Source organism: Schistocerca nitens, chromosome 9 (genome assembly GCF_023898315.1).
Source record: "Schistocerca nitens isolate TAMUIC-IGC-003100 chromosome 9, iqSchNite1.1, whole genome shotgun sequence".
NCBI lineage: Eukaryota > Metazoa > Arthropoda > Insecta > Orthoptera > Acrididae > Schistocerca > Schistocerca nitens.
The window spans coordinates 240298157-240323766 of NC_064622.1; the positions used below are offsets into that span (position 1 = coordinate 240298157).

The 25610-nt window shown below is 42.3% G+C and overlaps 1 protein-coding gene across 1 annotated transcript in view; it reads right to left on the reverse strand.

The window, feature by feature from the left end:
• Positions 1 to 25610, reverse strand: part of LOC126204156 (uncharacterized) — a 1030415-nt gene that overhangs the window by 168765 nt on the left and 836040 nt on the right. Inside the window, exon 17 of the mRNA XM_049938564.1 lies at positions 8574 to 8901. Within this exon, the coding sequence (XP_049794521.1) occupies positions 8574 to 8901 (328 nt within the window). The remainder of the gene's footprint in view (positions 1 to 8573; positions 8902 to 25610) is intronic.

The window sequence follows — 25610 nt, forward strand, 5'->3', positions numbered from 1 at the left end:
CTGCCTCCTCCAAGATGGCAGCCGCAACGCAGTGGCCAAGTATGTGTAACACGGAAATCGATGGCATAAAAGACAGATCGCAAGCCCGTGCCCGTGTCATTACATAGTGGAGCAACTTAAAATCTCTAATTTTTCTCAGAAGGGACTGGTCCACTCTTGTCATGTCTTATCCTGATAAATATTACATGAAATGAAATGTTTACGTTTTGCATATGCGGCAGGCCTGACGCAAGAAACATTTCTGAAATATCTGAGGCAACCTGAAGAACACTTCATGAATTTTATCTGTAGAGGGTTGCCTTATAAGAAGGAAAACGTGTTTATCCCGCTCGCCGTGTTTCCAGGTGGCGCAGTTTACTCGGAGGCATACATAATTCTCGCCGGGCGTAAGAAGCGACTCGACGAGCGAGGGGAACTCGCCAAGTGTCATAGGCTGATTGTCCCGAAACTTTGCTCACAAGGGGAGGCCGCCAAATGTGAAATTCAGATTCGATTCATACTGCGCATAATAAAAGCTCATGGCCAGAGGTGTAATGTGGCAAAGCACCAAGATGCACTTCTCAGCTGTTGTCGAGAAAATCGACAGTTAGAAGAAACCGTTGCGGTGAAATACTCTCTACGATTAATAATTTTCTACAGCGTCGTGGCGCAGCGGTAAGCGCTCGAGTTCGTAATCCGAAGGTCGCCGGATCGAATCTCACGGCATGCAACATTTTTTTATTATTATTATTTTTTTGTAATTCAAATATATATATATATATATATATATATATATATATATATATATATATATATATATATATATATATATATATATAAACTATTAATGAATTGCTTATGCATGTTGGTGAAGGCGGATCGCTCTCCAATTGTACCGCCTCCATTTTACCGTTTGTTTAACAGGGTGTACCAAAGCTCTCACGTCCGCACTGATTTTCGACGGTGTTATAAGTTGTGCTAGGGACCGCATCTACCTTCTTTCGAAGTTAGCAGGCAACTACGCTGTTATGCGGCGGCTCGTTTCGGCCCATTCAACATCTGTCCTTCAAGTGTAACGAGCGATTAACGGAGTTTATATTTCATACCTGCCACAGCAAATTTGTGTTCGTGGGGTTTCTATTCTAATTCGAACGTTTGACTTACGCTATACGTATTCGTTTCGGAATATCGTTTCTACGTCTTCCGCTAACTATACGTGGTTAACATTATGAAGACAATTAATAACATTTGTGAAATACAAATTTGTTTGCGGAAAACATAATGATGTTCGAAGTCGCCAGTTTTTCCACGACAAACGACTTTCAACAACTTATTATATGCATAATTGTTGCAACCTGTTGCCGGGAATTATATATATATATATATATATATATATATATATATATATATATATATATATATATGTGTGTGTGTGTGTGTGTGTGTTTATACACACATTTGAATTACAAAAAACAAATACTAAAAAAAAAAAGTTGCATGGAGCGAGATTCGATCCGCCGACCTTCGGATTACGAACTCGAGCGCTTACCGCTGCGCCACGACGCTGTAGAAAATTATGAATCGTAGAGAGTATTTCACCGCAGCGGTTTCTTCTAACTGTCGATTTTCTCGACAACGGCTGAGAAGTGCATCTTGGTGCTTTGCCACATTACACCTCTGGCCATGAGCTTTTATTATGCGCAGTATGAATCGAATCTGAATTTCACAATTGGCGGCCTCCCCTTGTCAGTGAAGGAGAGGACAAAATAAGCGAACTTGTGTTTCGGCTTATCTGCAGACACTCGACCGTTTCCGAGAAAACGACGGCCAAAGTTATCAACGCGCTGTTGCTCTAGTGTAGATACCTTCTGCAGCCGAGAACGCAATTGAAGCGGTGGCTCAGTGGCTACCGTCGTTCCTTCTCAGCATTGATTCCCGTGTTCGAGACCATATTGGGTTTTTTAATTATTTTATTTTCCTGCCTCTCTATCAGAATTATCTTCGAATGTTTTTTTTCTAATTTATGTTGAAATAATGTTGTCATTACTCGACAATTAACTTTATGTGTAATTAATGAATTAAAAAAATAATAAACGAATGAGACAAGCTGATATAAAATCATCTCGTCTGCCTCATGTATCGTTATATCCAAATGGTTTATCAATGTTAATCTACATTTAGATCCGATAATGGCACCTTCAGTGTGTTGAAACCGGTTATCCAGTAGACAGTATTTAAGCGATCTTGGCTTCTGAATTATTTCTACAACAGAGTGATCGCCCCACTACGCACTGTGTGTTCCCTTTTTAACTTATTTCTTTACACAGTAAATTAACTGACGAATAACGACAACAGTGTTTCATCATAAATTGGAATAAACATTCGTAGATAATTCAGAGAGTGAGGGGGGAAAAAAGGAAAAACCGGGTTTCGAACTCGCAGCGCAAAGTTCCGAAGTCGCTATGGTAGCCGCAGAGCCACCGCTTCAGTTGAATCCTTAACCGCTAAGCGGTATCTACACTATAGCAACAACGCATTGAACACTTTGACCGTCGTTTTCTCAGAAGCGGTAGAGTTTAAGCTTATTTTGTCCCCTCTTTCAATGAGCGTAGTTAAAAGCAAGATCGGGGTCTGACACTTGGCGTGCCCCCTCGTAAATTGCGTGCGTTGGGATTCAGTAGACAGAATGCGTCCACTTTCCTCGACTACTCATTGACATGTTTGGAAACTTTCTTTGTTGTAGTTGCACTTTGCATTATGAGGGCTGGTTTTCCTGATGAGGATCTACTTATGGACTTTGCTCCTAATTTACGTTACTGTGTAGTAGACCTACTGCAACTACTTAAACCGGAAACGTTTGTTTGTTTGGATACTCCGCTTCATAGTTGCTACATTTCGCTAAAATATTTTCCTTTTTTTCAAAACGGCAAGTTAAGATGACCACTGCAACATGGTAAGATCAGTAACAATTTAATACTTTGAAACAGTTATGTGTGGTGTACGAGGAGTCTACTGTTGTTGACTGAGGAATACATTAAACACGAAAGCTGCGTCCAATAACAATAATTAACTTTCGGTTACATGACAAAACACAAGTCGAAGCACTGTCAGTTCATCTCAGTACCCAGTAAAACTTAAACTGGAAAGATCGAAAACATACTTTTGTGGGGAAGGCGAACGAATGACTGCGTTTTATTGGCCGCACACTAAGAATACGCAACAGGCCAACTGAAAACACTGCCTACACTACGTTTGTCCGTCCACTGCTATAATATCCTTGACAGATGTGATTGACTGTGCACGCAAAAACGTCCAAGGAACGGTAGCACGCTTTGTAATGTCACGAAATAGGGGAGAGAGGATCCCAGATTTGATAATCGAGTTGGGGTAACATTCACGAAAACATATGCGTTTTTCGTTGCCACGAGATCTTTTCACGAAATTTCAATCACCACCATATGTTCTGAATGCCAAAACATTATTTCCTAGGGTACTTACACAAGAAGAAACCATAGTAATAATGTAATTCAAGGCTCGCAAGAAAAGATTTAAGTAGTCCCTTTTCCCGCACACTGTTAATGAGTGGGACGGTAGAGAAATAATCCGAACCTTCTGCCAGGCACGTAAGTCCGGATTGCAAAGAAATCCTGTTGATGTAGTCATGTAGATGTAACAACGAAATTATGTTGTAATTACGACATGTGACTTTCACTTGATCTGAACATCGAAGTTGTTTACTGTTTATTTACTTTTTGTTCATTAATTTCAGCCATATACGAACACCTAGGCGCGTTAAAGTGATATTGAAATAAAGTGTCATGCATGGACCAATAACAATAAGTTCCCACCTACTTGTTATAGTACTGCATTATCTGCCAGCGTATTCAGAAGTGGATATCGCATACGAAGTTTCTAGGGTGTTTGTAATGGATATTGCAGACGACTTCGACAAAGTTTGAATGTAGCTTCGTAAAAGTTCCGTGATCAAACGATCTGAGTTGCTGGAGAATACAGTTTATCCTCACTAGACAGTATATATTATCATTATACATGAGGTGAGTAGGGTTTCGCCGCGTTGCGGTGGCCGAGCGGTTCCAGGCGCTTCAGTGACGAACCGCACGGCTGCTTCAGTCGCAGGTTGGAATTCTACCTCGGGCATAGATGTCTGTGATGCCCTTAGGCTAGCTAGGTTTAAGTAGTTCTAGGTCTAGGGGCTGATGACCTAAGCAGTTAGGTCGCATAGTTCTTGAAGCCATTTTTTGACCTTTCGCGTAAATTTTCTTTACATAAACCGTCGTATCTTTTGATTGCGTTGACATAGAAGCTCACTTTTTTACACCAGCAAGGGACCGGTTACAGCAAGAAGTGCGATACATTTTCGCTTATTATGTCCACCCGTTCTGGAGGTAAACGGGTTTTAAGGGTTGGGTAGACCGATAGACGGTCAAGAAAGTGAGACTAGTAGGGTTCCGTTTTTACCGGTTTAGGTGACGAAATCCTAACAACGAAAACACTGAAGATGAGGGCCGCATAAATAACACCCGCTACTCTTTATTCGAAATGTTCTAGTTGCTGTCGATACATAAGCATATTAGTCGTAGCTACGTTTTCGATCCAAATCACGTTTACAGGAATGCAAATAGAATGTATTTGCCTATACACGTGGTAATTCACATCCCAGTATTAATGCCACCGCGTTTTAGAAGTACGAACATTCTCATTGCTAGCTAGCTTAAGAAACACTTCTGCTAATGAACGTTTTCTGGCTGTGGCGAGTCTAGTGGAGAATTCGAAACAATGCAGAATACGTTTGGCAGCTATGTAGCCGTTTATTTCATGGGGTGGTGCAGAATTATCCTACAAAATTTACTCTCTAATAACAGTAATTTGTTATTTCGATAATCATCCCGAATGATTGTCGCATAAGTGGTGACATAAAGGAAGAAAATTCATGTTTTTGAGTCCAGAAAGCTCTATGCAACAGAAACTGCAGATTTTTATTGCGAAATTGCCGGCTTGTTCATGTCTGGGGTAATAATAGAGGGCTGTTTGCCTAGGTTGTCTGCTAGCATAGTGAAAGGAAGGTCTGGTTTGTTTTCGGTTCTAATCTCTATGGAGGCAGGTAGAATATCAGTAAAGCAATTTTAAGAAATTCTCGCGCACCCAATACGATTTATCGCTACCTTTATTCTGTACTGGCGCTCTGTGGATGTCAATATGACACTCTTGTAGAATTTCATACATGATACTGCCTCCTTTTTCCGCTTCTGTCAATAATGGAATTGACTTAAGCGTGGCACTGAATGATGTTTAAGTGAATTTCGTTATGAATCTTCACGCATTGCTAAATTTGCACACTTTCATGGTAGGTCAGCAATGGTAATCCAGTATGACTGGTCTGAACGTTGACACAGACCGTTTCGCGGGCGAATGCGGATAATATTTTGCTAATTCGTAACGGTCTGGGGTTCTTTGTCTGTTATCTGGATAAGCTGAAATTCATTTTTATTCGTCCGTTTCATACAAATTAGCGTTTCTTCTTTCAGTTCTGTCCTATGTTTACGTGTTGTATTTAACACACTAATCAGCATTAATATAGTCTTAGAAATTATGGAATACAGTCTAAAAAAGTTCAGATAGTTTGTCAATTTCACGCCTGCGCATAGTATGTTGGTAGCACTTCGTCGCCTTGCCTGTTATGCTGTGTAGCAGACTTTAAAGCCGTGCGGATCAGCATAACGAAAAGGCGAGGGGTCTCGCTCGTTTTGTCCACGACTGTACATGTATCACACTGGAACAACCGAAATAAAATGTTAAAACTTACCTACGTTCTGTATTTTAATTTAAAAGCTACCTGTTACCAACTGTTCGTCTAAAATTGTGAGCCATATGTTTGTGACTATTACAGCGCCATGTATCTCAAAGCGAAAAAAGTGGTCCACCTAAAACATTCATATTTCTTTAAGTACTACACGAATGGGGGTTCCTATTTAAAAAAAAAACGCAGTTGATATCCGTTTGACCTATGGCATTGCCATCTAGCGAACCAACCATAGCGCCATCTGGTTTCCCCCTTCAAGCTAGACAAGTTTCGTTGTTTGTAGTTTTTTCGTTTGACGCTTATTTCGTGAGATATTTGGCCCAGTCACGATCAATGGTCCACCCTGTATAGACATGAGGGGTAAAGTTGTAGAACGTTAATAAAGTTTGTTTTATTTGTAAAGTTTTCACTTAAGGGGAGTACATATGGCGAAATTGGTCAAAAAGTGACATTTTCGGATTATTATCTCTTATTAATATTTGATCTCTTCTGAATAATTTGATGCATTATTTGTCGAAAAATTCCAATTGGAAGTGTAGTTTTTATCAATTGAAAGTTAATAATGCGTGTGTAAAATAATCCGGTCGTTCTGCACTGACTTGTGTAAGTATCTGTATCTCTTGAACTATTCAATCTAGAAGGCTGTGGTTTTCAGCTATTTATTCCTTGAAATCATGTTAAGGTTTGTGTTAAGAGGTTGGATGCACTGTGTAAACAGAAATGGCGGTATAGCACATGCATTTATCAGATGGAAAGACTCTAAATGGTAAAGGAAGCCTTACATATAAAAACATTGATGAACTCCAGCATTATTATGGAATGACAATAAGAAACAATACACATGACCTACAAGGGAGCTACATTCTTACACAAATCTTCCACTTATGATACACCTATACATGGTCTTTGTCCAGCTGGTGCTGATTCATTGTGCAAGTACCGTAAAGCTCATGGAGCGGGTAGCGACGGACAATTTAGGCACAAAAATAGCATACCATCTGCAGTGATGGAAGCTATTAAACCAATATATAGAGAATTTGCTCATCCCGACCTTCTTTCCAAATGTCTCCATGGTCGAAAACAAAACCCGAATGAGTCTAACATTAATGTAATTTGGACCCACATACCAAAAAATGTCTTTGTAGAAAGGAAAACTCTATGCTTGGGTGTTTGTGATGCTGTGATAACGTTTAATGGTGGTATAAAGGGAAGAATTGGGGTACTAGAGGAACTTGGTATCATTCCAAGTGCGAACACACTGCAAGCCTTTCAGCGAATCGATCAACTTAGGATCATGAAAGCCCAGCGTGCAGCAGAGGAAATGACTAAAGAAGCAAGAAGCAGGAAAAGAAGAAAGCTTCTAGCTTTGCGGGATAGTCAAGAACAGGATCCAGATAATGCTGATTATGGGCCTGCCTGTTTCTAGAAGCTGGCAGGCCTCCATGTGTAAGTTAATATGAAGTAAAATGTTTAGACTTGATTTGCCGGCCGGCCAGAGTGGCCGAGCGGTTCTAGGCGCTACAGTCTGGGGCCGCGTGACCGCTACGGTCGCAGGTTCGAATCCTGCCTCGGGCATGGATGTGTGTGATGTACTTAGGTTAGTTTGGTTTATGTAGTTCTATGTTCTAGGGGTCTGATGACCTCAGCAGTTAAGTCCCATAGTGCTCAGAGGCATTTGAACCAATTTTTTTTAATTTGCCGCAAATGACATTTTTACAATTATTTGACCCATTATCTCAGGAACTATTACAGATACATATCTCTAATTTTACACTATGTTACCACTTAGTATACTGCAGCTACTGAACCTCCCAAAACATCTCTACCTCTAACGGTTTTTAACTTACGGAAGAAAAAGTGGACTTTTAAATGAAAGTATTGAACAACATTTTTAAAATATCATAACTAGGTAATTATTTCTCTGTACATTTTCATTCTGGTTCAGCAATCAGAAAAGGAGTGATACTATACATCCCAAAAATTTCAGATCTCTATCCGTCACCGGTTCTGAGATAATGGGTCATCAATGTTGCAAATTTAACACTGTGGGTGTAGGACTTACGTTCTCTGAAACGTCCCCTAAGAAACATTAATGAATTACTGTGCTGGTAAACCCCTTACGTTATCTGATTTTCAAACAGCTGAGCAAAACTGAACGTACTCAGACATTTCTCACTTTACTTATTCTGATCATCAATAAAATGACACACAATATTTTTAGCGCAACGCAATCTGACCTTCAAGAATCCCTACAGAAGAATGGCCTTGACTAACAATAACCTATACCTTTAATGAATCACTTACCTCACGAACATCTTCGATACTCGAACTACTGCAGTACAGCGAGCGCCACTACTGCCAGCTACAGAAAAGATCCTAACTATTGAAGGGACTAACTACTGATGGGCATAGTTAGCAAATGAAAGATTTTGATAGAGAACAAACAATGTATTTACCTTAATAATGTTCAAAAGTGATCATATGTATATCAGTTCATGACATGCACTCTTACAAATTTACTGTCTATGATGGACACACGTCCAGATCATCCGCTCTCAAAACTCCGCCATCTCTCTACCCACATCCACCACTGCTGGCGGCTCACCTCCAACTGCGCAACGCTACGTGCTGTTCACATCCAACTGCCCAACACTACAATAGAGAATATTTCAACAATGCCAACTAGCAACAGACTGCACACAGCACAGCAAGTGATTTTCATACAGAGCGCTACGTGGTGTTACCAACATAAAAACGTAAACAGCCTACTTACAACTCCCCTTAACAATTCAGTAGTGTTAATTTTGGGCACGCCCTCGTATTTCGGCGAGCCAGTAGTACAGAACATGCAAGGTCGCGAGGCAGGAGTGAGTGGCGGAGAGGGCCTGCTGCCCATCCGCCCCCTCGCTCCCCGGCTGTCGCGGCGCGCCGCACTTGCCTGCGGGTGGTGGTCGGCGGCCGGCCGGGCGATGTCGTCGGCCTCGTCGCTGCGGACGCGCGACATGCGGCGCAGCACGCCCTTGCCGGAGACGTGGCGCTCGCCGGGCGCCGGCCCCCCGTCCGGGTTCAGCGGCTGCAGCTCCAGCGACTCGTCGTTCGTCCTGCAGCGCACACCCAACACGTCACCACCACACAGCGTCACAGGGAGCACACTTTAGTCCGCCAGCAGTTGTACACTACTGTCCGTTAAAATTGCTACACAAGGAAGATAATAAGATGATAAACGGGTATTCTTTGGACAAATATATCATGCAATTTGGATGCATAGATCCTGAGAAATCAGTACCCAGAACAGCCACATCTGGCCGTAATAACGGCCGTAATGCCGTAATGCCGTAATGCCCAGGCGTATCAAGCCTGGGCATTGAGTCAAACAGAGCTTGGATGGCGTGTACAGGTACAGCTGCCCATGCAGCTTCAACACGATGCCACAGTTCATCAAGAGTAGTGACTGGCGTATTGTGACGAGCCAGTTGCTCGGCCACCATTGACAAGTTTTCAATTGGTGAGAGATCTGGAGAATGTGCTGGCCAGGGCAGCAGTCGAACATTTTCTGTATCCAGAAATGTTCGTACAGGAACTGCAACATGCGGTCGCGCATTATCCTGCTGAAATGTAGGATTTCGCAGGGATCGAATGAAGGGTAGAGCCACGGGTCGTAACACATCTGAAATGTAACGTCCACTGTTCAAAGTACCGTCAATCAGAACAATAGGTGACCGAGACGTGTAACTAATGGCACCCCATACCACCACGCCGGGTGACACGCCAGCATGACGATGACGAATACACACTTCCAATGTGCGTTCACCGCGATGTCGCCAAAGACGGATGCGACCATCATGATGCTGTAAACAGAACCTGGATTCATCCGAAAAATGACGTTTTGCAATTCTTGCACCCAGGTTCGTCGTTGAGTACACCATCGCAGGCGCTCCTGTCTCTGATGCAGCGTTAAGGGTAACCGCAGCCATGGTCTCCGAGCTGATAGTCCATGCTGCTGCGAACGTCGTCGAACTGTTCGTGCAGATTGCTGTTGTCTTGCAAACGTCCCCATCTGTTGACTCAGGGATCGAGACGTGGCTGCACGATCCGTTACAGCCTTGCGGATAAGATGCCTGTCATCTCGACTGCTTGTGATACGAGGCCATTGGGATCCAGCACGGCGTTCTGTACTACCCTCGTCAACCCACCGATTCCATATTCTGCTATCAATCATTGGATCTCGACCAACGCGAGCAGCAATGTCGCGATACGATAAACCGCAATCGCGATAGGCTAGAAAAAAATGGTTCAAATGGCTCTGAGCACTATGGGACTCAACATCTGAGGTCATCAGTCCCCTAGAACGTAGAACTACTTAAACCTAACCAACGTAAGGACAGCACACACATCCATGCCCGAGGCAGGATTCGAACCTGCGACCGTAGCGGTCACGCGGTTCCAGACTGAAGCGCCTAGAACCGCACGGCCACACCGGCCGGCGATAGGCCACAATCCTACCTTTTATTAAAGTCGGAAACGTGATGGTACGCATTTTCCTCCTTACAAGAGGTATCACAACAACGTTTCACCAGGCAACGCTGGTCAGCTGCTGTTTGTGTATGAGAAATCGGTAGGAAACTTTCCTCATGTCAGCACGTTGTAGGTGTCGCCACCGGCGCTAACCTTGTGTGAATGCACTGAAAAGCTAATCATTTGCATATCACGGCATCTTCTTCCTGTCGGTTAAATGTCGCGTCTGTATCACGTCATATTCGTGGTGTAGCAATTTTAATGCCCAGTAGTGTAGTACAACCTAAGCTATGAGAATTTTCTGTCTTCCGTCCACATGCAGTTAGTGTTATCTAGTTGCAACTTTTGTGCCGTAATGACATCTAAATACAAGGGTCGTCCACAAAGTATGTTCCGTTTCTATTTCTATCCGCGGCAGTGCTAGGATTGCAGTTTCGAGCATGCGCGGCAGTTATTCTGACTCAAGGAGAAGAATGGCTCTGAGCACAATGGGACTCAACATCTGAGGTCATCAGTCGCCTAGTACTTAGAACTACTTAAACCTAACTGACCTTAGGACATCACAGGCATCCACGCCCGAGGCAGGATTCGAACGTGCGACCGTAGCAGTCGCGCGGTTACGGACTGAAGCGCCTAAAACCGCTCTTCCACCACGGCCGGCCTCAAGGAGAAGACATGTACGCCATTTTCAGATCGCTGCTGCAGACCTGTGCTTTGTAGTGCTTCTTTATAATGTCAGCCGAAATTGAAAACGATGCCATGTGTGAAATCAGATCTGTGATTCGTTTTCTAAATGCAAAGAAACTTAAACCAGAGGAAATTCACCGGCAAATCTTCGAGGCTTATTGACAAAATGCTATGAGTGATTCAATGGTTAGAAGGTGGGTCAGACTGTTCAATGAACATGATCAAGTGCACGATGAAAAACGAAGTGGACGCCCGTCTGTGGTTACTGATGAACTGGTTCACACAATGACGACATGATTAAGCACAACCGTAAGTTCAGGACTAGCGCCCCTGCTAAGGAGGTTCCGCAAATCTCACGATCACTAACTCGTGAAATTGTTACTGAAAAACTGAAATTTCCAAAACTTTGCTCACGTTGGCTACCAAAAATTCTTACTGAACAACACACATAACAACGGATGGGCAGTGCACTACAGTTTTTGACACACTACAATGAAGAAGGCGATGCTTTTCTTTCTCGGATATTCGCGGGGGATGAGACTTGGGTATCGTACTGCACCCCCGAAACAAAACGGCAATCAATGGAATGGAGGCACACTTTATCTCCAACGAAGGTTAAGCCTAAGCAAATCGTGACGCCTTGAAAATTCATGTGCACCGTTTTTTGGAACAGAAAAGGCATTTTGCTGATTGTTTTGTTACCACGAGGCCAAACAATCAATGTACATGGTTACTGCGAGACCATTATGAAATTGCTCCGCGCAATACAGAACAAGCGCCGACGATTACTGTCAAAAGGTGTTGCTTTTTTTCCACAATAATGCCCGACCTCACACGGCGAAAGTGACCTAACAACTCTTACCGTAATTTCACTGGGCCACGTTTGATCATCCTCCGTACAGCCTGGACCTCGCTCCTAGTGACTTTCATTTCTTCTTACTACTAAAATCTGTCCTTGGTGGTCAACACCTCAACGATGATGAAGAGATGAAAGAACATGTTACCTCATGGTTGAATACACAGGCGGTAATCTTCTGTGAAGAAGGCATACAAAAACTTGTGCCACGCTATGACAAGTGCTTACAAAATTTCGGAAGCTACTTAGAAAATGTGTTTAACAATTGTAGATTTTTGTACAACAAATATTTTTCCTATATCTGTACATGTTTGGTTCAAATGGCTCTGAGCACTATGGGACTCAACTGCTGAGGTCATTAGTCCCCTAGAACTTAGGACTAGTTAAACCTAACTAACCTAAGGACATCACAAACATCCATGCCCGAGGCAGGATTCGAACCTGCGACCGTAGCGGTCTTGCGGTTCCAGACTGCAGCGCCCTTAACCGCACGGCCACTTCGGCCGGCGTACATGTTTGTTTTATATAACCAAACGGATCTTAATTTGTGGACGTACCTCATATCTTTGGGAAGTTCCCTTTATGCAGCGCTACAAACGATACCAAGGTGGACTGTTCACGTCTTTAGCATAGCACATGCGGGAATAATAAAATGGTTCAAATTCCTCTGAGCACTATGGGACTTAACTTCTGAGGACATCAGTCCCATAGAACTTAGAACTACTTAAAGCTAACTAACCTAAGGACAACACACACATCCATGCCCGAGGCAGGATTCGAACCTGCGACCGTAGCGGTCGCGCGGTTCCAGACTGTAGCGCCTAGAACAGCCCGGCCACTCCGGCCGGCTGCGGGAATAATAGCTTCAATTAAAATCAACAAGAAACCTGGAACGAATTTGAGTTATCGATGATGGGAGAAAAATTGTAGTCACTTGATTTTCAGATGCTCTATTTCATTAACGTGTTTCGAGTAAACTCATCGTCAAGGCTATCTGCAGAAAGGTTACAAAAGTCATGAAGAATGCAGCTTCTCTTGAAGTAATTACCAAATAATAAAACTGACAAAAGTGTAGAAAAACATAATATAAATCAACAAACCAAGGGACGTAGCGGGGTTTCATAAACGCCACAGCATGGCGTCATATACAAATAACAAACTTCCGAATACAACTGAGCAACAAAATATGACGTTGTGTTTGAAGTAACAAACATAGCAACCAGGTTTCGTAAATAGGAGCACAAGGTAGCGCTGAAAGTGTTCGACACGCCAAATACAGAGGAAAAAATACTTAAAAACAAAGAATATTAAATAGGGCTTTAAAATACATCGTTACTACATATCAAAGACAAGAGTAATACAATAAACAAAATTTTAAACATGGCTGAAGCAGCAACTGTTGAAAATCTTCACGGTGAATGATAACAGTTGCAGGATGAAAATTTATTGAAATCCTTGACCACCGTTTCGGTATATCTAAATATATCTTGATCAGAAGCAAAAATACACTAAAATCACACCCTGCAGTGTAGATGCATAAAAGAACCGCGGCAAAGCACGTCGTCAGTAGTTAAAATTAAAATATCACCTCTATCTGTACAGCATCATTATGAATAGCTGGTCGATGCGAACACGGCATATTATCAGTACTTAGGCCAAGTTCGACGACGCACTTTAGCACGATTGTTTTATGCATATCCACTGCAGGATGTGATTTTAGTGTATTTTTGCTTCTGATGAAGATATATGTAAATATACCGAAACCGTGATCAAGGATTTCAATAAATCTTTATCCTGCAACTGTTTGGCTGTTATCATTTACCGTGAAAAAAAAATACAATAAAACTAAAAACTAAATGCAAGCTGAGGACTAGGGTCGGGGAGGGGTGGGTTGGGGTAAGCAGATGAAAGCTAGGTGGTTCTCGATATGACAAGTACTTTAATGTACGATGCAATTATGTAGAAAAATATTTCACAATTCTAGCATTAAGTTGCATTTAATAAATGTGCTTTTTTTATACGTTAACGGAATGTAGTTTACGAAAAGTCCTCGTATTATTAATTATCAATAGCTACCGTGTCAAGATTTATTCAGCTGATTAAATAACTTTCCTTTTTGCAATACTCTGAACCACAAACGAGTTAATGTCTGCAAGTGTAAGAACAGCGGGATGGACCTCTAATCAGAACGTTTCTACGTGGGTGCAAAGTGGCGGAGGAGAAACGAGAGTCTGCATCCTTGCAAGACGAAAGCTGACGGTAACCAGTGTAGTGGTTACGACACGAGGCTACAGAGACAACAGCGGGGATACGGCGCCGCCGGTGCACCTGCAGACTGTCACCCACGCAGCATCGGCTTGAGGCCCGTGCAACACAAGCAGCCGATGTGGGGGTCAAGCTGAGAGAGGCGTCCCTAGTGCAAAATATGTACACAGGGTGTATCATAATCAGTAACCAAAACAGCCTATTGCTGCGTTCACTAGATTTATTTTTAAAGATCCTACAATCGTCAGACATTGTTGAATGCTCCGATATGAGTTATTCCAGCTCGCAATATCTGGAGCCACAATAGACTGGTGTTGGAGTCTGAGATACCTGCCATTACCCGTGTCCCGTAAAGAAAGTGGTCAATTCTGGAAAACTACACATGTAGATTCAAAGAATATCTGGAGGGCATCAGTGACTGCTCAAAGAAATGTAGAGATGATTAAGAGTTCAATTTCAGCACTGTGCGGTGTGTATTATATAGCTATCTTCACTTAAAATTTAATGGAACATTAATTTGCTAACACGTTCTCCATTGCCATTGCTATCTTCACAAATTCGACTCATTTACGAACCTACTTACCACCGACTTAGTGGGGAACAATTATAGCACAAGTATGGAGCCTGTTGGAGTCGACTTGCCGAAATCAGTATCACAAAGACTTCAAACAGTGAGTTTAAAACTACGACAGTGAACTCTTGCAGTGTCACGTTACAGCCGAATCTGAGGTCAAGAGGGGTGACCTGTAGAAAGTGAAAGCAATAGCGGTTGCAGTCCTGCTTATTATATACTCTTCGGTGGACAGTCAAACGTTATATTATTTCCAAGGTAGTAGTGTGATATCAACGTTCGATACCGCCCTTGTTAGGGGTTGCAGATGTCGACCGCTGTCCGTAATAGACATCGCTTGACCCGCGAGTCGCCGCTAGTGCCCCTCCGCGGCTTGTAACAAGTATCTAGCGAGCTCTCGTCCACTCTTGCTCGGGACGTCAACTAGGATAGTAGCATAGCCTTCAGCTAATAGGAAGCAACCTCTAACAAGGCGCTTAGTCAAGTAAGGCATAAGTAATGCCTCTCTAGATATGTTTGTAATTATATGTATGCAGCGTATGAAGAAGCCTGTTACATAAGTGAAGTACAATATGTAACGCCGGAAATGCATATCCTCCTATTTCCATCTATTGTACTATAATTTGTTTTCCTTATTGTTGTTACCTCAAGATATGACATTTCTGTCTCTTTATATATTGTAATTGTCTTACTGTATATATATATATATATATATATATATATATATATATATATATATATGCATTTATGTCGATGTATAATTGGTTTGTCTTGTGAATATTATTTGTATTTTTACGCTGGGTCTTGCCTAGGGAAAACTGCTATCGAACGATTACATCGATAGGTCGTGTGAAGAATCAAAGTGTGTAGGATCTTTGGTAGTGTTAACTCTGTGGCGTGGAGCGCGGGCAGAGAGAGAGTCTGGCTGGAGTAGCGAGTGGAGCAGGTGTGTTGCGTGAAGCTCCCGCGAGTTGCCGCGCATTCAGGGTTTGGCAGCATGTAATTGCGCTCGACTTGCGATGGTAGTTTCTGACATGGTGTCGCGGACGGGAAGCATTAGCTGGCGCACATCAAGAGCCCGTTTCGTCTGGTGACCGTGTCGAGAAGAAGGCGCGCCAACATCCAGCTTCTGCAACAGCGACGGCCGACAATAAGTGACTGTCACCACCTCCTCGATCGACGGCTTCAAACCTTCAATCAACCAACAAGGAAGACTAAAAGCACGTAAAGTTTCAGAACTGTATGGCAGACCTCAGCTTTTCAAATTGTTCCATTTGCCTCGCAAAATTACAGCAACTTAGCATGAATCTTTGTTGCTCATTGTCCCAATTGAATTGCCAAGCAGGGTCCCTTCCTTTTCCGAAATGAACCCGAGTGTCGTTGAAATTCAAACGCCAGCATAATTCCATTTCACTGCTTTAATTTCAATGTTCACTTTAAGTATTCATAGCTGGCTACAATATTTAGATTACACAAGCACAAATTAAGAGTGCTAGTTTTGTTACCATATTTTAGCTTACCTGTGACTGCAGCTCAGCTTGGTACGTACTAAATTTTACTATTGTTAATTGTTCAGAATCATTTAATTCAAGTTCAAAGTTAGATCTCTTATTTCTAAATTGCGTAGATTCAAGTAGCTTTTGAAATGATTGTTGAGGTAGTCCAAGACTAACCGTATTTTACTGAATTTCGATGTGCTTCAGAAAGAAAGCTCACTAATAAACTTCAGTCACTAAATTAACTTTCGATTTTCCGGTTTTATTAATTCTTTTGCTAAATTAAGTCAGAGTGTAGCGAAATTTATTACTTCTGACAAACTTTCAGTTTTCACACTACACGTGTCAACCTTCAGTTGCCACGCTTCTAGTGCTAATTATATGTGTAATAACCTTTCTTTTTCAGTTACTCAATTTTCATGTGGTTGTTGTACGAAGAATCGTAGCCTGTGCCATTGCTTCATTCAGACACGAAGTGTGAATTATTCACTACAACTGTCTTCTTCTCGGTGTAGACGCCAGTCCTTGGCGATTTCTTGCCACGTCGTTGGGCAGCTGATCTCCCGTCAGATTCGTCATAGGCGTGCATAATGATTCCTTCTGCGAACTGGTCGATGCTAGTTGACATTAGAGCTGCGATAAAAATGCTGAGCTCGATGGAGCTGGAACTCCTGGTTAAGATGCGGAACGCGGTTTATATCATAAACTGTGCGCTATTTTAAACGCCTGCTAAACCCGCTGGGCAGAATAGGTGATTAGGAATGTCGTCAGTTTCATTTCAAAGTTGTAATTTAATAACACATTTAAACCAAAACGGCACATAGCCAAACTACCAGTTTCAAATCCAATTCTTTCACGGCTGAAGACCTCCAAACAAGAAATCTTCAAAAATCAACAAGATAAATTTCAAGTCCCCCCCCATGAACCATGGACCTTGCCGTTGGTGGTGAGGCTTGCGTGCCTCAGCGATACAGATAGCCGTACCGTAGGTACAACCACAACGGAGGGGTATCTGTTGAGAGGCCAGACAAACGTGTGGTTCCTGAAGAGGGGCAGCAGCCTTTTCAGTAGTTGCAAGGGCAACAGTCTGGATGATTGACTGATCTGGCCTTGTAACAATAACCAAAACGGCCTTGCTGTGCTGGTACTGCGAACGGCTGAAAGCAAGGGGAAACTACGGCCGTAATTTTTCCCGAGGGCATGCAGCTTTACTGTATGATTAAATGATGATGGCGTCCTCTTGGGTAAAATATTCCGGAGGTAAAATAGTCCCCCATTCGGATCTCCGGGCGGGGACTACTCAAGAGGATGTCGTTACCAGGAGAAAGAAAATTGGCGTTCTACGGATCGGAGCGTGGAATGTCAGGTCCCTTAATCGGGCAGGTAGGTTAAAAAATTTGAAAAGGGAAATGGATAGGTTAAAGTTAGATATAGTGGGAATTAGTGAAGTTCGGTGGCAGGAGGAACAAGACTTCTGGTCAGGTGACTACAGGGTTATAAACACAAAGTCAAATAGGGGTAATGCAGGAGTAGGTTTAATAAGGAATAGGAAAATAGCAATGCGGGTAAGCTACTACAAACAGCATAGTGAACGCATTATTGTGGCCAAGATAGATACGAAGCCCACACCTACTACAGTAGTACAAGATTATATGCCAACTAGCTCTGCAGATGACGAAGAAATTGAAGAAATGTATGATGAGATAAAAGAAATTATTCAGGTAGTGAAGGGAGACGAAAATTTAATAGTCATGGGTGACTGTAATTCGAGTGTAGGAAAAGGGAGAGAAGGAAACGTAGTAGGTGAATATGGATTGGGGCTAAGAAATGAAAGAGGAAGCCGCCTGGTAGAATTTTGCACAGAGCACAACTTAATCATAGCTAACACTTGGTTTAAGAATCATGATAGAAGGTTGTATACATGGAAGAACCCTGGAGATACTAAAAGGTATCAGACAGATTATATAATGGTAAGACAGAGATTTAGGAGCCAGGTTTTAAATTGTAAGACATTTCCAGGGGCAGATGTGGACTCTGACCACAATCTATTGGTTATGACCTGTAGATTAAAACTGAAGAAACTGCAAAAAGGTGGGAATTTAAGGAGATGGGACCTGGATAAACTGAAAGAACCAGAGGTTGTACAGAGGTTCAGGGAGAGCATAAGGAAACAATTGACGGGGAAAGAAATACAGTAGAATAAGAATGGGTAGCTTTGAGGCATGAAGTAGTGAAGGCAGCAGAGGATCAAGTAGGTAAAAAGACGAGGGCTAGTAGAAATCCTTGGGTAACAGAAGAAATATTGAATTTAATTGATGAAAGGAGAAAATATAAAAATGCAGTAAATGAAGCAGGCAAAAAGGAATACAAATGTCTCAAAAATGAGATGGACAGGAAGTGCAAAATGGCTAAGCCGGGATGGCTAGAGGACAAATGTAAGGATGTAGAGGCTTATCTCACTAAGGGTAAGATAGATAATGCCTACAGGAAAATTAAAGAGACCTTTGGAGATAAGAGAACCACTTGTATGAACATCAAGAGTTCAGATGGAGACCCAGTTCTCAGCAAAGAAGGGAAAGCAGAAAGGTGGAAGGAGTACATAGAGGGTCTATACGAGGGCGATGTACTTGAGGACAATATTATGCAAATGGAGGAGGATGTAGATGAAGATGAAATGGGAGATACGATACTGCGTGAAGAATTTGACAGATCACTGGAAGACCTAAGTCGAAACAAGGCCCCCGGAGTAGACAACATTCCATTTGAACTACTGACGGCCTTGGGAGAGCAAGTCCTGACAAAACTCTACCATCTGGTGAGCAAGATGTATGAAACAGGCGAAATACCCTCAGACTTCAAGAAGAATATAATAATTCCAATCCCAAAGAAAGCAGGTGTTGACAGATGTGAGAATTACCGAATAATCAGTTTAATAAGCCACAGCTGCAAAATACTAACACGAATTCTTTACAGACGAATGGAAGAACTAGTAGAAGCCGACCTCTTGGAAGATCGGTTTGGATTCCGTAGAAATACTGGAACACGTGAGGCAATACTGACCTTACGACTTATCTTAGAAGAAAGATTAAGGAAAGGCAAACCTACGTTTCTAGCGTTTGTGGACTTAGAGATAGCTTTTGACAATGTTGACTGGAATACTCTCTTTCAAATTCTAAAGGTGGCAGGGGTAAAATACAGGGAGCGAAAGGCTATTTACAATTTGTACAGAAACCAGATGGCAGTTATAAGAGTCGAGGGACATGAAAGGGAAGCAGTGGTTGGGAAGGGAGTAAGACAGGGTTGTAGCCTCTCCCCGATGTTATTCAATCTGTATATTGAGCAAGCAGTAAAGGAAACAAGAGAAAAATTCGGAGTAGGTATTAAAATCCATGGAGAAGAAATAAAAACTTTGAGGTTCGCCGATGACATTGTAATTCTGTCATAGACAGCAAAGGACTTGGAAGAGCGGTTGAACGGAATGGATGGTGTCTTGAAGGGAGGATATAAGATGAACATCAACAAAAGCAAAACGAGGATAATGGAATGTAGTCGAATTAAGTCGGGTGATGTTGAGGGTATTAGATTAGGAAATGAGACACTTAAAGTAGTAAAGGAGTTTTGCTATTTGGGGAGCAAAATAACTGATGATGGTCGAAGTAGAGAGGATATAAAATGTAGACTGGCAATGGCAAGGAAATCGTTTCTGAAGAAGAGAAATTTGATAACATCGAGTATAGATTTAAGTGTCAGGAAGTCATTTCTGAAAGTATTTGTATGGAGTGTAGCCATGTATGGAAGTGAAACATGGACGATAAATAGTTTGGACAAGAAGAGAATAGAAGCTTTCGAAATGTGGTGCTACAGAAGAATTCTGAAGATTAGATGGGTAGATCACATAACTAATGAGGAGGTACTGAATAGGATTGGGGAGAAGAGGAGTTTGTGGCATAACTTGACCAGAAGAAGGGATCGGTTGGTAGGACATGTTCTGAGGCATCAAGGGATCACCAATTTAGTATTGGAGGGCAGCTTGGAGGGTAAAAATCGTAGGGGGAGACCAAGAGATGAATACACTAAGCAGATTCAGAAGGATGTAGGTTGCAGTACGTACTGGGAGATGAAGAAGCTTGCACAGGATAGAGTAGCATGGAGAGCTGCATCAAACCAGTCTCAGGACTGAAGACCACAACAACAACAACAACAAATTTCAAGTGACTGAAGACACACAGATAAAATTGCAAATAAAATAATATATCAGCTAGGCTGCAAGCCTCAAGGCAAAAATGAACTTGAGGACACGATAATGCTCTCCTTTGAGAAATTATATCCCTAGAGCCAATTGGAATTTGCGGTTTTTATTAAGCTCATTTGTAGCACTCTCGAAAACTGCAACTTTCGCAAATCTCGGGACATTCTTCTAACCTACGTCATCTATCATCATCTTACAGGGCATTCCAGAAATGAAGAGAGGTTCAGAAGTGGAACTAAAATACAGGGTGAAAGGTGTCAGTCATAAGATTCGTCGATAGTACTGCTATCCGTAGTGAAGTTGATGAATAACAGAATAAAACCTCTAATGAGCAAAAACTATGGATTAATATAAATAAATTTCCGTCGATAAATATGTCTGATAACGATGGAAGGTAAAGATATGAATTAAAATTTGTGCCATGTCCGGGACTTCAACCCTGATCTTCTTACCAGGCAGGTATGCTTGGTATTACTATGGATTGAGAGTAAGCCAAAGACAAGTAATGACAAAAGTAATGAGGAGTAGCAGAGGTGAGTTTAACGATGCGCTGAGGTCCTAATTTCCAAACTGGGGACCAAAAAGTAGATGAAGTGAAGAGATTCTACTTGTTATGGTTTTCGTCGTCAGTTGTTATGATGACAGTTGGACAATGCTAAATAGAAACGTATATTGCAGGTTTGTCAGTGAAGTCGGTAAGGAGCTGGCTGCATAGTCTGTATCTGCAACGACTGAAACAATTAGTAGTCGTTCGTAAGAAAAATATATATTTGTAACCTCCCCCTCACTTATCGACCTTAATGACAGTGAAAAATTAAACCGCGTGTACCTAATGGAAATTTGGGAAAAGCAATCGTCACCGAAGTTAATCTGTCGGTAAAGAGGGAGGAAAGGGTTACATCTTAATGAAAGGAAAAATGCAAATGAAACGGGTGGAAATTAATCTTGAAAAGGGGTAAAGTTAATAAAGAAAGTAAATGTGCGGCCGTTACGTTAACAATTAACTAGCGGTAATTAGATATTTGAGATTTGGGGAAAATTACGGTCGCCAGTCCTATGGACAATTACTATGTGTTATTGAATAAATCTGTGTTTTGGTCATGTACTTATTACAGTAATTGTAATATTTATGTGCATGAGAGTTTGCTACAGTTTGTTGATGGTTGCGCACTTATTGGTATAGATGAATCAGCAGCATCTCGTAGTTACTTGTTTGTCTACAGCATTGACATTAGTCACGTTGATTGGCGACGAAGTTACAACAATCTCTCTCTAATGTTTTTACCTTCCAAACGTCCTTCAGTTATCAAATTTACAATTCCTTGATGCCTCATGATGGGTCCTATCAACGAATGCCTTCTTTTAGTCAATCTGTGCCATAAAATTTATGTTTTCCAACTCGATTCAGCATCTCCTGAATAGTTATTCCATCTACCCTTCTAATTTAAAGAATCCTTCTATATCACTACAATTCAAAAGCTTCTGTTCTCCTCGTCTCCTTACCGCTTATCGTTCACATTTCGCTTTCATACAAGGCTATACTACAGACAAATACTTTCAAAAACGACTTCCTAACAATTACACAGGGGCTGCACAGAAATACAGGCATGAACATAAATCCAGATGCTGACCAAGCCTGCAGTTTGTACTGTTGAATTTGATCGCGAATGGCACCTGTGAAATGTCCTCAATATGCTGCAAGTGAAAATCGTGTTCAGAACAGTGTTCTGTGTAGTTGTGAATGCGTTGTGTCGGAGCTACGTGAACTGGAATGTGGCAAATTGTTGGTGCTCGTATGGTCGGTGCTTCCGTTACCGAGGTAGTCGAAGTGTTTGGTGTTTCAAGAGGTACTGTATCGAAGATTGATACCACATTCAGGTAAAGCGGAAAAATAGCATCCCGTAAGTCACATCGCGGACAAAAATGTGTTCTGAATGATCGTGACAGGTGACTGAAGAGCTCTGTGACGGAAAACAAGAGGACAAGAGATGCAAAAGTCACTGCAGATCTGAATGTCGCACTCGCGAAGTCTGTCAGCACCAAAATAACGGAGAGAGAATCCGCTAAGAAGGAAATTTCAGAGCGAGCTGGAGCTCCACCAGAGATGCAAATACCACTAGCGGCAAACGTGGTGCCGAAGCCATACAACCTGTAGAGCAATGGAAGAATTTCGTTTGGTCTCAAGAGTCTTGCTTCACGTTGTTTCCTACTTCAGGCCGAGTTTACATCCCAAAAGTGAAACATGGTGAGGGTTCAGTGATGATTTGAACTGCCATATCGTGGCATTCCATGTGCCCCATGGGTATTCCGCAAGATCGTATTTCGTATTACTGCCAAGGATTGTGTGTTTATTTGGCTCAACGGATCCTTCACGTGGTTTAGTGTTTGCTCCTCAATGGTAATGATGTGTTCGAAGATGACAGAGATTTTCTTCTGTGTACGCGTCATCGACGACTGGTTTCGTCAGCACGAGGTTGAACTGTCGCATCTCTCCTGCGACCGCAGTCACAAGTTCTGAATATCGTTTAGCCTTTGTGGTCTAGTTTGGAGAGAAGGGTGCATAATCGCTATCCACCTCAATCGTTGTTACCTGAACTTGGCATTATTTTGCAGGACGAATGTATAACATTCCCATAAAAACCACATAGGACCTGTATTCTGAGCAGCGGTTCCTTTTTTTACAGTGTTTTAAACGGGAAGTATCATTATAACCATCTTAATTCACCTTCATTTCATGACCCTTATTTTACTTTTGTTGATGATCATGTTATAACCTCTTTTCAAGAAACCATCCAGTCTCTTTGAGGTGCTTCGCCGTCTCCGATAGAACTACGTCATCGGTAAACAGTAAAGTTTATATTTCTTCTCCGTGAACGTTAATTTCATTTGCTAATTTTTCTTTGGTTTCCTTAGCAGTTTGCTCATTGTACATGGGGGACAGACTGCATCCCCAGGAAATGCCATCTGTAGCTAAACGATGCGGGCGTCACCCCCGCGTTTTGCGAGGTATAGTTAGGTAGGTCCAGGTTGGGGGCGGCTTCTGGGTAAGAGCAGCTCAGAGCTTAGCCTGCCCACGCTGGTGTTAATTAAGGTAATGGACGCGCAGCGGATAACCGGCATTACGTGGTAAACCGGGGACAGCACCGCCTACTTAATCCGTAATGCCAAGGGCAGGCCTCCACCAGTTCGGGGGACGGGGGCATAAATACTTATAAAGTTGTAGCTGTATCCAGTTAACTCTCCTCTGGCAAAGTTCCGTCCGCTTTCTCTCGGTCTTGTCTTTCTGACAATCACTTTTGAGTAATATATGTGAAAGAAACTTAGGATCTCTTAGATGCCAGTTAGTGTTTAGGAAAGTAAAAGGCACCTGACAGGCAGTTCCAAAATTGCACTTGATAACGGAAGCGAGAGTTAGGAAAAATCGAGAAATCTTCATAGCAATTGTCAATCTAGATAAAGATTTCGATTATATAACATACTGAAAGCTGTTCCAAATTCTCAAGACAGTAGTTGTAAGCTCTAGGGAAGACAGGTAATACACAAAATGTATTAGAACCAATTAAGGAAACAATAAGAATTTAAGACCAAGAACGAAGTGTGTGGGGCAGGTATTCAGACTTTCTCCCCCACTATTTGGTCTCTACATCGAAGAAGCAATCACGAAAATAAAAGATAGGTTCAGGAGTGGGATTAACATTAAGAGCGAAAGAGGATCAGATTCACTGATGACATTGCTGTCCTCAGTGAAAGGCAGAAAGAATAACAGTGCATAATGAATGTAATAAACATGCTAGTGAACACAGAATATGTATTAACATTAAAACAAGGAAGATGAAAGTAATGAGGAGTAGCAGAAATGAGATCAGTAAGAAACTTAACATCAAAACTGAGGACAAAGTGGTCGTTGAATGACGGAATCCTGCTGCCTTAGAAGCAAAACAGCGTACGACGGACGTAGCAAGGAGAACATAAAAAGCAGCCCAGCGATGGTAAAGGGAGCATTCCTAGGGAAAAGAAATCTTCTACAAACATTTTATTTAATGTCCGCCCCCGGTAGCTGAGAGGTCAGCGCGACAGAATGTCAATCCTAAGGGCCCGGGTTCGATTCCCGGGTGGGTCGGAGCTTTCTCCGCTCAGGGACTGGGTGTTGTGTTGTCCTAATCATCATTATTTCATCCCCATCGATGCGTAAGTCACCGAAGTGGCGTCAAATCGAAAGACTTGCACCAGGCGAACGGTCTAGCCGACGGGAGGCCCTAGTCACACATTTTTTATTTTATTTAATTTGAGGAAGAAATTTTTAAGAATGTATGTTTGGAGGACAGGATTGGATGGACTTGGGGAAACCGAAAACGAATAGTTTGAAAAAAGTAATTTTCAGTGTCACAGTTGACTGGGATACCCAGAGGGGCTGGTCCAACCGTATACTTGAAAAGGTTTTTTTTTTATCATTCGTGGACACAGCCACATTTCCTTCGCAGAGTGTGAGATTCGTGCGTTAAGTGTATCCGATACGTGTAAATGACTGTGCTGGGAGAGTGTGTAGTGTGGTGTCATGTTCGCGTTGTAGGATGATGAGACAAGATGGTGTCGGAACACAGCCGAGCACTCTCAAAAGACACCAAGACGGCCCCCGAGCTTAAATTCCCACCCGACGGCGGAATCACCATCAACAGTGTGGTGGAAAGCCTGGTGGCAGGGAACTTAATACCACGACCCTTCCTTCCCTTTGCCGGAAAGGTGAAGGGAATGCAGGCAACAGCAAGCGGTGTCAGCAAGCCTTAAGTCATCCAAGGACCGGTCACACGTGACGTTTCTTAACTTCGGTGATCTGAAGGGAACCAATGTATTCAACGTGCAAAGGACGTTGGAGAAGGGTTTGAGATGTGGTGCTGTAGAGGCATGTTGAAAATTCAGAGGACTGGTAGGATAAGAAATGAGGAGGTTCTCCGCAGAATCAGCGAGGAAAGAAATATACGAAAACACTGACGAGAAAAAGAGACAGGGTGGTACGCCACATGTTAAGGCACCAGACAATAACTTTCATAATACTAGAGATAGCTGCAGATGGTATAAACTGTAGGAGAAGACAAAGATTGCAAAACATCCAACAAATAACTGAGGACGTTGGCTCTCGGTGCTAGTCTGAGGTGAAAAGGTGGGCGCAGGAA